Raw genomic sequence first — 13,475 nt, forward strand, 5'->3', positions numbered from 1 at the left:
TTACTATTAATGGACATACTAAATTGTTCACTGCTTTACAGAAATGCAACAATACATAAAATGACAATATCTAAAAATATATAAATTTACCCCTCCAGTGTTAGCAATTTATTATATTATTTTGTGATTAAGAAATGCCCTTGGAGTTTATATTGGCTTCTTTACGTTTTGTAATTTTTATGGCTTGATAATTTTTATATATAATTCTATTGCATTCTCATTGTGTATTACTGTATATGCTATCTCATAAACACATCCTTGTTGACAATTTGTGGGAAAAATTGCTGCTTTATCAAGTCTTGATGGCTACTTCAATGTTTGTGTAACAAAAAAGCTGTAATGAACCATGCGACCACCATTTTTACAATACTGCTTGAGGTTTTCTTTCCATAGGAAAACGTGAGTGGGAGGAATACGGCAAGTGAATTAAATTGCTGAGCAGGTCATGAGCTTATAGTGTGCCGTAGAAATCACTTTTCAGGGTTACAAGTAATTGGTATACATGGCATGAAAATAATCTTCACTTATAAACTTCACCTTGGGTGTTTGAAACCCCATTCAAGCCCTATGCTCCTATGGAGCCCTCTCTCCTTCTGTACCAGTTTGTAACTCATCTTGTTCATGCTTAGTGCAATTGTCTGTATTATGTATGTATACCCCTTTTCATATGTACAGCGCCATGGAATCAATGTCGCTTTAATAATAAATAATAATAGATAAATGTTGTCTAAACGCACCAATTTTGGCATGACTGGCCAACCTACTAATTTGTTGGATGGTCTCCTGACTCTCCCCCATTGAGAAATGTCAGGGGAGATAAGGATCAGGCAGTAGGAAGTCAACTTTGTTTTTGGGGAGATAAGCAGATATCAGAAGAGTCCAAAGAAGGTTGTGCCCAATCATTGCTCAATGTAAGCAGGACAGCAATGAGCCGACAAACGAACAAAGACTAGTTTGCCAGCTGATAGCATCTTTTATGTGGTCGTAAAAATAGTTGTTTGTCAGCAGCACATCTCCCTATGTAAACAGAGAATAGGCTTATGGAATAATCTTAAGGGTGTGCGCAAAGGAGGGTATGTGTGATCATCACTCATCCCTCTCACAGTTATTTGAAAGTTAAGGGATAACGATCACAGTTTGACTTACATGTTGGATTGGCACTTGTTATGGGCAGAAAAATCTCCCCTTAGATACCAGTTGAGGATTTTTAGCTCACTTTAATTTGCGTGTATGTCCTGACTGATTTTGTTTCTCTTTGGGCATTCAGATCTCGTCTTGCCTTTGTGCAACCATTTATTATTCTGCTGCAGAGTTGTCCCACCAGCACATTACCACAACCACTATGTTTGGCTGTTGGTATCCCTATTTGTGGACAGATATATTTATGTAATGATAAATTCATTTTTTATAACAGTTTCTGTGTAATCCAAAGACTACCCCCCTTCACCATTTGACTCATCTGTCCAAAGAATGACATTCTCATTTAGTTTTTTTTTTTGCATAGAAACATCAAGCACTATAAGCAATGGTTTCCATTTAGAAACTATCCCATGATTCCTGTTTTTGCCTGGTATCTGTCTAATTATGGCATCCTGAGCACTAATATTAGCCGAGGCTAGGGAGATCTGCTGTCCTGGAAATTCTTCTGAAATACTTTACTTCCTGAAAAAAATTCACAGCACTGCACATTCATACTTCCTAAATAGATTTTATTTCAAGCACTAGCATGTAACCTAGAAAGAAAACATTTAGATTAGTACTCATTCATTTTTCATGACTATGAGAAAAGTTGGCAACCACAGACATACAAGAAGCAAAACTCTTCACGCATAAGAAGGTCTACAATAAAAGCTCTATACAGCTGGTTAAAATGAAGACATCCGCTCTAATTTGTCTCCAATACTTCCTTTTGCCATAGAATAGGTTTAGTAAAAGTTACAATAGTAAAGAATATTAAGTTCTGTTAGTGGGAAGGCCTTTGAACATTTAGCAAGAAATGCTCTGGGTTATCAATTTTTACGGCAGTGTGCAAAGTAAAGAAACTTGAAAATAAAAGTAAAAAGAAGATGTAAAAGTAATAAAGAAACTAAATACCAACTTAAAAGTGAAGAAAAGAGCAGATGGTAGTACTAATGCATACACAAAACATACATGCATTCAGAATAATAGTATAAATGATAAGCAGCCAAACAGGAGGCACATTGATATATTTTATGTTAGGATCCTGCGTGAATAATGTGTTCATGTATAAATATTATATTAAAGGGGATATTGTGTGTACCTCATACAGCACAGTTATATTCCAAGTTGTAAGTTTTGGTTTTAAAAGGAACAAACTTAGTCCTATAGAGGCACTGTTTATAAATTATTATTCCTGCAACATGTTCTCAAAGGAATATTCATGTTTTCATTATAATAATTTATTAATAAAAATTTGTCTTACTGCGCTATCAATCTCCAGAGATACAATGTCCTTGTTGGCCATAGAAGCCAATCCCAGCTCAGCTGAACTCTGATTGGCTGACGTGAGCAATAAGGACACTTTTTCCGTAAGAAGTGAATTCCATGGTCTCTCTAAATTGATCATTTTTCGAGTTGATTTTCAAGTATATAGAAGAAATATAATGATGTGTGGTGGAAAATGTATATACAGTTATGTAAAATGCCAATACCCTAATTTAGGATGGTAAAAAAATAAATAATAATAATAATAATTGCGAAAAACATAAAGTAATGTCAAACAAAAAATAAAAGCAAATAAGTGCATTAAAATAATTGAAGCAAAACAAAAGTGCACTGCCGTTCCTGAGTGGAAACCTGCCAAACCTCCAATGGGTAGGAATGGCTTAAAGTGCCTTATTAAAGGAAGCTGAATCATCTTCAGATCCTCATCATCAAAAATGAATCTGAGTTCAACATAGGAAAAATGGAGATTGCAGATTTCCACTCAGTTCACTTTCTTCCCCTTTAAGGCCTTACCATTTGGGACACCTGTTAATGTATCAATGTAATCAGAGGAGTTTGGGTCTTCATACACAAATTTCCGAGAACCAGTCATTCTGGGTTTCCAGGAACCAATCACTTTAGGAAGAATGACCGGACTACTTGTCATTGGGGTTACAGAAGTGGAAGGTGCTTCAATGTCTGTGGTAGCAAATAGATGTTTGTTACATTTTATTAGGATACACAGCTGTTGTACAATTACCACACCAATATCACATGTTACATAGTGGCAGAACTAGGCGCAATATGTAAAGTCTTAAATAATTTAATTCTATCTTCAACCAAAATGAAAAAAAAAAAATGTTGTTATGTAAATATTAAAATAGTACACTTTTTTTTTTTAAGGGATACTGACAACAAAGAAACACTACATGGGAATGTGTCTGAACTAAAGACTTCCCTTAGATAAGGACATCTACCAAAGATTTATTCTTTACAGATATACCATGACCTGGATAAATGAGAACCTTGACAGATATCTACCAAAGGTTTTCTTAAGTCGCCAAGCGGCAATCAGGCCGTCTTAGGAACAGGAAACACCCTTTTTCCTGGCAAACATTTGGACTAGGTACATATATCTGATATATATTTCAACCTGCGTGATCAGCATTTTGGGAGGTTGCATCCACAGAATGTCCTAAAGTAATGATGTGAGCCCCGTTGACACATCTCCTTTAAATACATGTTTTGGTGGAAATAATGCTTTAATTATATAAATACTGTTTCAGGCCAGGATGTGAAATAAGATTATACCTCAGCGCAGTAATGTTAGTAAAAGGGTCAAGGATATAACAACTTCTTTAGAATTTTCTGGACAATAAATTGGTTAATGCCTGCTGAGGTGTCAGAAATTCACAACACTTTCTCAGCACTTAACATGTCCAAACAGGTAAGGCACAGAAATATCAAGATAATAGGAGAATTATGGATAAAGTTACCTATGAAGTTGCTAATTTCAGAGTCATACATAAGATAAGACAAATGTTCAGCCCAGCAGTACACAGTAAAGAACATATGCAATCAAAAATAGAGATGTATGAAAAATGTGACCGTCATCTATAACTAATAGATGAGAAACACGCTTTGACAGATGCATGAGGAGCAATAATGAAAGCTGGTCGGCTTTCATGCTGTGGAAATGTCACATACTAATTAAGACTTTTAATAAAAGATTTGACGCATCAATCAATGACGGGCAACTGGTAACATGCGGTCACACATAGGTGAATTACTTTGCTTCGTAAAGAAAAAATAACAAACTTAAAAAAGGACAGATATCTCTCCTTGCAATTAGTGAGTGCATGAAGTTGAAGCACAAAAATGAGGCCAACTGCGAAAGGGGTGGGTAGGGGGTCATAAGAGCACAAAATGCTGAACCGAAAGATAAAGGCAGTTAATTTTAGATAAAATTAATAAAACTAACCAGATGTTGGATCGCCAAATATTTTGTAATCTGGTGTAGTTGTAGTAGACATTTTTTCTAAAATTAAAGGAACAGGTCATCAGTAAAAGAAAGGAAACCAAACCAAAAAAGTCAAATCTTAATGGAAAGCAAAAAAAATAAAAATTGTTTATGATAATAAAAGATCCTTTTTCTCTACGTCCTTAAGCAGTTGCACATAGCCAAAAAAGAAATACACATTTCACTACTGCTATTAAATGCAAAACAGCTTAGCCCATGAAAAATTTTAAAGAATAGGTTATGGTCAAAAGGTAGTATGGGCATTATGTGAGCACTGTATTCTACTACTACAAAGCACAAATTAAAGGGCTTGTAACGAGCAACCAGTAGCTGGTCCTTACCATGGCAATCGCCGAGCTGCGCCGTGTTGCCATGCTCCACATCCTGTTCATATCCGAAGCTGCGTAATAAAAATGAGATTTACTGTGAAATATTAAAAGAGTAAGAAGACTCGAGACTTAAATATATTAGAAATACATTCTAGCAGCAAATACAAAAGCGACAATATATTGTGTAAACATAGAAAGCCAATTTATGCTTGTTTGTACAGGAGAATTGCTTTGTGATAATTAATAGGAATCTCCAGAGGAGCTATACTTTACCTCCCAACTGGATTCAAAGCAGATATTACAATTCCCGCTAGGATTAATGTTTTCTGTCTCCAAAGTATTACAGTAGAAATACAATATAAAATACACAGAGTAATTTTTATCACTAAGCACAAATAATTTCCGTCACATCTACAGGCATCGCAGTAGAGGGAAGAAATACATAATCCTAATAAAACAGTTTACATATTCCCATAATCTTAGATCTATCACTACTGTTAGAAGTAAGAGAGTGTAATCACACTTACAACATGCCAGGCTTGACTCTGCCGCAGGTTTCGTGGTTTAGCCAAGCGCAGTAAGGATCTCTTGAACCAATACAAGACCTGTTTGTTAATGAGAATGCTTTTGTCAAGGGTTTGTTGAGCAACCAGCAGTGATAGGCAACCTCAAGGAAAATTTGACATACTTTTTGCATGAGCCATATCGCTCACAACGACTCAGTGGGACCCTAATAATGCAACTTGAAAAGGCCACAAATAAGGCATGGTGATCTTTGTCCATCTGTAAGGATAAGACTCTTCGGTCCTCATCACTGTCCCCATAACACCTGCAGGGAAGTAATTACACAATTCATGAATATTAGAGTGTAAATTAGAATTATGCAATATCAACAAGACTGCCACAGAATCAAAGACTGGAAAGACACTGTAATTTACCAGTCAATTAACAAAGGGTTAACAGTGAGTGCGGCAGGAGAGGTGGAGACAGAGGCATTTTTCTCTAATAGGTATATTAAAAAGTTTCTTATATCTGCATGTACTGTTGATTTAAGCAAAATTTTCTGAAAGAATAGTGTAATTCACCTCACCAATAATATGTGATGTTTTGCTGCCTTCACGAATGTTGTCAAATTATATACAACAATAATGCTGCTTGTTTTATATTATATTGAACAGTTAAAGGGGTTCTCCAGGAATTTAGAAAATTAAAATACTTAGATATTACTTTATTATAAATATATTCTCAAAAACCTTTTATTGGTTTTAAAGGATCATTTTGTTTAGGGAGCAAATATTAGCAGAAACAAAATGGCCGCCGTCCCGTTAGTACACACAAACCCTGTCCTAATCACACAGCAGGACAAGGTACTTCACAACATTGAGATAGAGGAGGCTGAGACAGCTCTTTCCTACATTTCAGGGATGATGATCCTGAATACAGATTATAAGATCTTCAGCTGAATCTCTGTAGGAATGGAGTTTATAAGGAGACATGAAGTACAGAAGTGCAGAAGTGTTGTGAAGTAACTTGTCCTCCTGTGTGATTAGGACAGGTTTTGTGTGCACTAATAGGAAGGCAGCCATTTTATTTCACCTGATGATTGCTCCCTAGAAAAAATGAGCCATTATAACTAATGAAAGGCATTTGGGAATATATTTATAATAAAGTAATATTTAAGCATTTTCATTTTCTTAATTCCCAGAGAACCCCTTTAAATCCATTTTTCAGCATCCTTATACTAGAACATGGATTATGATATGACCAGTATTATTTCAGGTTTATTACTGTTTCTTAAACCTATACTATTGTATAACTGAGAATGTTCTTTCCTTGGTTATATCATTAGAAGTAAACAGACTGAAAATGTGCAACTGTGTAGGAGACTAACTTCTATGTGAAATCAATACATTTGTTTTGTACAAGGTAATGCTTACTTTGCACGGTTGTACGCATCAATTTCTTCCAGTAATACACTGTCATTCAGGGAAAATGGATTAGTCTTAGCCAAGATCTTTAGCACAATGCCAGCTTCAGAGCCTACAAATATGACTGTGTAATTAAGGTAAGGTCCAGCAAGGTGGTCCACTGCTACAGCTGTCAATCTATACCTGAAACCAAACACAGGAGCGTTATGCCTTATAATATTCATTATCCATGGGCTTAAAGGTTAATTTAGAGAAGAAACATTAAAGAGGTTGTCCAGGTAGGACATCCCTCATATGTTAAACTGGGGGGATATGGAAGTCATCGATGGCCCCCAAAATAAATAAGAATAATGTCTACGAAAAAGCCAAAGAAAAAAAGTGGTATAAACTATGAAAAGAGCAGCTTCGCTTTAATAGACTCATATATTACACAGTGGGCCATTCAAAAGAGCTTCACTGTAGGTGAAATGTGTAGCTAAATGTGTATTCAATCCCTCCCAGACTACAACCCCCTACTTCCAGTTCTATGTTTAATATAGTACCTGACGCGGGTTTTCGTGAACCAAGGCTCTTCGACAATAGACGGGATTGCAGAATCCATCAAAGGATGGGACTTTATAAAGGCCAGGGTTTCATCTGGAAATTCAGTGGATGACTTGAAACCTGTACCAGGACCATGTCCTGCACAGCAGCCTGGTCTAAAAATAAAGAATGATTTATTACACTGATAATATATTAAGTATTTTAGTTAAGCACACCTTTGAGACCCTTTTGTTAACTATCTCTGGAGCAAATCTTTTTTTTCCCTTTTAATACCTTGGTTTGGGTACTTTATCTTCAGGTACAGCTGTCCAAACAGAGTCTGGCGTCTTTTGTTCTTTAAACCTTCCTCTGAATACTTTCCCTATGTCATCCATAGTAAAAGCGCAAACCGCTGAACCTGGTATGCTGAGAAAAGAGCAGAAATTACACAATAGAAAGAATTGTAAAAGCATGAAGAAAGTGAAGGACTCTATTTGATGTCAGTCTCTTCTTCTCTTTACCTATTTAGCTGTGTAGTAAACACTCCAACAACAGAAGGAATTCCATTGATTTCTATTATATCTGTTATAGACTGCAGAACATCAAAGTAGAAGAAAGAATCCCCCGGAACAGAACAGTTGAGTCTTGCCTTTACGAATGAAGTCCAATGTTTTTCAAGGACCCTTTGCGACCCTCCTAAGTCATTTTTGCATATGCGTGCTACACGGGAATGTACAGCCTGAAAAACAGAGTGAAATTTACACAGGATAAGGAAATACATCTGTGGAAGTACAATGGTTAACATTACATGGGGCTAGGGCTGATACGACTAATTTTTGGCATCGAGGATTCGTTTGTGTCATGTGACCACAGAGCGGGAGTGAAGCGCTTGCTATTACTTACCGCTCCGTGGTCACCCGCCGGCTCATACCGCGCTGCACTGGATCCTGACACATCTTCAGGCCATAGTGCATGTAAGCGTGCACTATGACCCGACGCTGTATGATGTCAGGATCCAGTGCAGCGCCCGGAGAAGAAGAGGAAGGAGCTGTGGAGCGGTGCCCCTACAGGAAAGGTAAGTATTTAACTTCACTGGCGCTGGGGACATGGCACTAAAGGGGGACAGCCGGCAATGGATGGCATGGAGAGACAGATGGGAGCGGGAGACATGGAGGGGCTGACAGATGGCACTGGGGGACATGGAGGGGCTAATCTGATGGCACTGGGGGAGTGAGGACATGGAGGGGCTGATCTGATGGCACTGGGGGAGTAGGGAACATGGAAGGGCTGATCTGATGGCATTGGGAGAGTGGGGACATGGAGGGGCTGATCTGATGGCACTGCGGGACATGGAGAGGCTGATCTGATGGCACTGGGGGAGTGGGGGACATGGAGGGACTGATCTCATGGCACTAGGGGAGTAGGGGACATGGAGGGGCTGATCTGATGGCACTGGGGGAGTGGGGACATGGAGGGGTTGTTCTGATGGCACCGGGGGACATGGAGGGGCTGATCTGATGGCACTGGGGGACATGGAGAGGCTATTATGATGGCACTGGGGGAGTGGGGGACATGGAGGGGCTGATATGATGGCACTGGGGGAGTGGGGGACATAGAGGGGCTGATCTGATGGCACTGGGGGTTGGGGGACATTGAGGGGCTGATCTGATGGCACTGGGGGAGTGGGGGACATGGAGGGGCTTATCTGGTGGCACTGGGGGACATGGAGGGGCTGATCTGGTGGCACTGGGGGACATGGAGAGGCTGATCTGATGGCACTGGGGAACATGGAGGGGCTGATCTGATGGCACTGGGGGACATGGGGGGGTTGATCTGATGGCACTGGTGGAGTGGTGGACATGGAGGGGCTGATCTGATGGCACTGGGGAAGTGGGGGACATGGAGGGGCTGATCTGATGGGAATGGGGGCGTGGGGGACATGGCAATGGATGGCATGGGGGAGTGGATCTGAAGGCACTGGGGTGGGGGAGAGCTGAAGGCACTGGGGTGGGGGAGAGCTGAAAGCACTGGGGGAACGGAGCTGATAGCACTGGGGTGGGGGAGAGCTGATGGCACTGTGGGAACTGATGCACTTGGGCTGATCGCACAGGGGGGAACGAAGGGTGTTGGGGACTGATAGCAGGGGGTCTGATGAGTTTATATAAAGGAAAACAGTCTATTAATTAATTTTTCTTATTAGATTACTCGATTAATCGTAAAAAAAAAAAAAATCGATAGAATACTCGATTACTGAAATAATCGTTTACTGCAGCCCTACATGGGGCCAAATTGACCATACAATTGTCAATTAATTTGCTGTTACCCTAACAAGCTGTAAAACTTGTAGATTACTATGCATCTTTGAAAAAGCAGCCTGGGGTCTGTCAAGCCATCAAAGCCGTGGTCTACCAAAAGAAAAGGCAACTTATTTCCCATAATTCCATAGTATATTATTGCACTCTAAGCATTTAATTATTCACTAGCTTTACAGCACAAGAGTAGACTTATTGGCTTTAGAAAATCTGTATTACACAGTTAAGGCTTTGCATAATAATACTGAATCGGTTTCACAAAGTCCTCAAATTTGTACTCGTTAATATTGCCATTTCAAGCTACCTCCCACATTATGCTGTGGCTTTGGATCTATACTAGCTACCCCCACCACAACGTGCCCTTTTATTAATAACTAAATCACTTGAGTGAACAGGTCACTGAGTCCTGACAAGAACAGCAAACTCCTTTCCTGCTGCTGTAAACGGTCTTTTGTTCAGTCTGGCCAAAGAGCGCTCCATCCCTGCCCATGACTAAACATTATACACATCTTGCAGTATACAATTTCACATTAGATGCTTAAATTACAAAAGTAAAGTATTAAACGGTTTCTCAGCAATTTTCATACTAAGGGACTCTTCTCAGAAAAGGTCGGTCATCAATATGGGATAAGCAGAGGTCTGACTCCTGGCACCCTCGGCAATCAGCTATTTGAGGAAGCCACAGTGCTCACTGGTGCTCTGGTCAGCGCTGTGACCTCCTCATAGCTTACCAAGTACAGCACCATCCATTGGATAGCGGTTGGGGTTGGTATTGCACCTCAGCCCCATTCACTTGAATGGGACTGATCTGCACCTAGGCTGAGATGACCAATAAATGTGACATCACTGGCCTAGGAAGAGGTCTAAATTCTTAACCACTTCACATCCGGGCCATTTCCCCCTTCCTGAGTCTAATTTTGCAAATCTGACATGTGTCACGTTATGTGGTAGTAACTTTGGAACACTTTTACTTATTCAAGCCATTCTGAGATTGTTTTCTCGTGACAAATTGTACTTCATGACAGTGGTAAATTTGAGTCTATATATTTCACCTTTATTTATAAAATAATAAAAAATTTACCAAAAATCATGAAAAATTAACAATTTTCAAAATTTCTATTTCTCTGCTTTTAAAACAGAAAGTGATACCTCATAAGATATTTATTACTAATTTTAAAAGAAAAATTGGAAAGGTCATTTTTTTTTTTTAGGATGTTAGAAGGCTTAGAAATGTAGAAGCAATTCTTAAAATTTGTAAGATAATTTCCCAAACCCACTTTTTAAGGACCAGTTAAGGTCTGAAGTCACTTTGTGGGGCTTACATAGTGGAAACCCCCATAAGAGACCCCATTCTAGAAACTACACCCCTCAAGTTACTCAAAACAGATTTTACAAACTTTGTTAAACCTTTAGGTGTTCCACAAGAATTAAAGGAATATGGAAATTACATTTCTAAATTTCACTTTTTTGGCAGATTTTCCATTTTAATCTATTTTTTTTTCTTTAACACATTGAGGGTTAACAGCCAAACAAAACTCAATATTTATTACTCTGATTCTGAGGTTTACAGAAACACCCCACATATGGTCGTAAACTGATGTAAGGGCACACGGCAGGGCGCAAAAGAAAAGGAGCGCTGTATGGTTTTTGGAAGGCAGATTAATCTGAACTGGTTTTTAGATGCCATGCCCCATTTGAAGCTCCCCTGATGCACCCTTACAGTAGAAACTCCCAAAAAGTGACCCCATTTTGGAAACTAGGGGATAAGGTGCCAGTTTTATTGGTACTATTTTGGGGTACATATAATTTTTTATTGCTCTATATTACATTTTTTTGTGAGGCAAGGTAACAAAAAAATGGCTGTTTTGGCACAGTTTTTATTTTTTTACAACATTCATCTGGCAGGGTAGATTATGTGCTATTTTTATAGACCAAGTAGTTACAGATACAATGATGTCAAATATGTCTACTTTCTTTGTTTGTTTGTTTCAGTTTTACATAATAAAGCATTTAAATATAAAATAAAATAAAGTCTCCATTTTCTGAAGGCCATTATTTTTTTCTACCGATCGTCTGGTGCAGGTGCTCGTTTTTTGCAGGAAGAGTTGAAGTTTTTATTGGTACTATTTTTGGATACATTTTTTTATCATTCCTTATTTCACTTTATGGGGCAGGGTGACCAAAAAATTGGTTATTTTTACAGCGTTCATCTGAGGGGTTAGGTCATGTGACATTTTTATAGAGCAGATCGTTACGGACGTGGCAATATCTTATTTATTTAAGTTTTACACAATAATAGCATTTTGGAAACCAAAATAATTATGTTTTAGTGTCTCCATAGTCTAAGAGCCATAGCTTTTTATTTTTTGACCGATTGTCTTAGCTAGGGTCTCATTTTTTGCAGGTCTGATTGTTACTATTTTGGGGGGCATATGCCTTTTTGATCACTTGGTGTTGCAATTTTTGTGATGAAAGGTGACAAAAAATAGCTTTTTGTGGCACTTTTTATTTTTTACAGTGTTCACCTGAGGGGTTAGGTCATGTGATATTTTTTATAGAGCTGGTTGTTACGGACGTGGCAATACCTAATATGTATACTTTTTTTTATTTATTTCACTTTAACACAATAATAGCATTTTTAAAAAAAAAAAATAATGTACTGAGAGCTATAGTTTATTTTTTTATTTTTTGAGCGATTTTCTTATGTATGGGTTCATTTTTTTCAGGATGAGGTGACTGTTTTATTGGTACCATTTTGTGGCGCATGCGTCTTTTTGATCACTTGGAGTTGCACTTTTTGTGATGTAAGATGGCACAAATGGCTTTTTTTTAACACTGTTTTAATTTTTTTTATGGTGATTATCGGACGGGGTGGATCATGTAATATATTTATAGAGCCGGTTGTTACGAACGCGGCAATACCACATATGTCTATTTTATTGATTTTTTTCTAGAATTTATTTTTTTTATTACTTAATTGGTGAATTTATTTTTTTGACATGTGAAACCTTTTTTTTTATTGTTTTATTTTTTTTCTTACACTTTGCGTCCCGCATAAAGTCATACAAGACCTCTGGGGGACACTTACCTTCACATATGTTTTTTTTTTCCACCATTGATTTCTCCTGTAACTGGGGCTGACATAGTAGCCCCAGTTGAAGGGGAAATACAGCCCCCAGAGAGGCTGTATAGCAGAAAACAACGCTGTATAGCCTCAGTGCTGATCGAGGTCTGTAGAAGACCCGACAGCTCCTGCACTCTCCTGGCCCCGGAGGTCACATGACCACCGGGCCGGGACAGGAGGCACATAGAGCTTCCTGATATGTATAAACAGCGCTCGTTGAGAGCTGTGTATACAGCGATCTAGAAGGCAGGGACATACAGGAACGGTCCCTGCCTTCTCTCTAGGGTGCCAAGCGGTCACTGACAGCGCGCCCCCTGCTCGTCAGCTGCACGATTAGCATGCAGCTGCCATCTCTGAATAGATATTCTAGAACGTCCATTCAAACTTAAACATCCACCGATAGAATGTTTATATCCTATGGGCGGATGTGAAGTGGTTAAACAGCTGATCGGCTATAAGTCAGACACCCACCCATCTGATTTTGATGACCTATTCTGAGGGTAGGCAATCAATATCAAAATCCCAGAGAATCCCTATAAAGACGATTTTAAATTGTTAAACCAGTTGGTTTTGGATGTTAATGTAAACTTGACTTCCAATGAAAAAAACGTTCTATGCAAAAATGTTAAAAGACAAACATAATTTATATACAATTTTCTTTTCCTGGGATAGGATAATTCTGTATGGGCTTTCAGCAAACTCTAGTTTGTCAGAATTAAGCAGTGAAAGAAAGCAGACAGAATTTAACTGCAGCCTGATGTCCATTTTAATGCTCCACTGAGCAAAGCCCATAAC

At 38.6% G+C, this 13,475-nt stretch overlaps 1 protein-coding gene across 2 annotated transcripts in view; it reads right to left on the reverse strand.

Moving 5' to 3' along the window:
• SEMA6D (semaphorin 6D) overlaps positions 1-13,475 on the reverse strand; it is a 65,693-nt gene that overhangs the window by 4,161 nt on the left and 48,057 nt on the right. Inside the window, exons 10-18 of one of the 2 annotated variants that reach the window (XM_044279635.1) lie at positions 7,766-7,983; positions 7,539-7,670; positions 7,265-7,420; positions 6,732-6,905; positions 5,483-5,623; positions 5,322-5,399; positions 4,807-4,865; positions 4,427-4,483; positions 2,980-3,144 (exon numbers count right to left, since the gene is read on the reverse strand). In XM_044279635.1, coding sequence (XP_044135570.1) covers positions 2,980-3,144; positions 4,427-4,483; positions 4,807-4,865; positions 5,322-5,399; positions 5,483-5,623; positions 6,732-6,905; positions 7,265-7,420; positions 7,539-7,670; positions 7,766-7,983 — 1,180 coding nt within the window. The remainder of the gene's footprint in view (positions 1-2,979; positions 3,145-4,426; positions 4,484-4,806; positions 4,866-5,321; positions 5,400-5,482; positions 5,624-6,731; positions 6,906-7,264; positions 7,421-7,538; positions 7,671-7,765; positions 7,984-13,475) is intronic. The other variant, XM_044279636.1, reaches the window with a different exon arrangement.

Source organism: Bufo gargarizans, chromosome 2, assembly GCF_014858855.1.
Source record: "Bufo gargarizans isolate SCDJY-AF-19 chromosome 2, ASM1485885v1, whole genome shotgun sequence".
Classification (NCBI taxonomy): domain Eukaryota; kingdom Metazoa; phylum Chordata; class Amphibia; order Anura; family Bufonidae; genus Bufo; species Bufo gargarizans.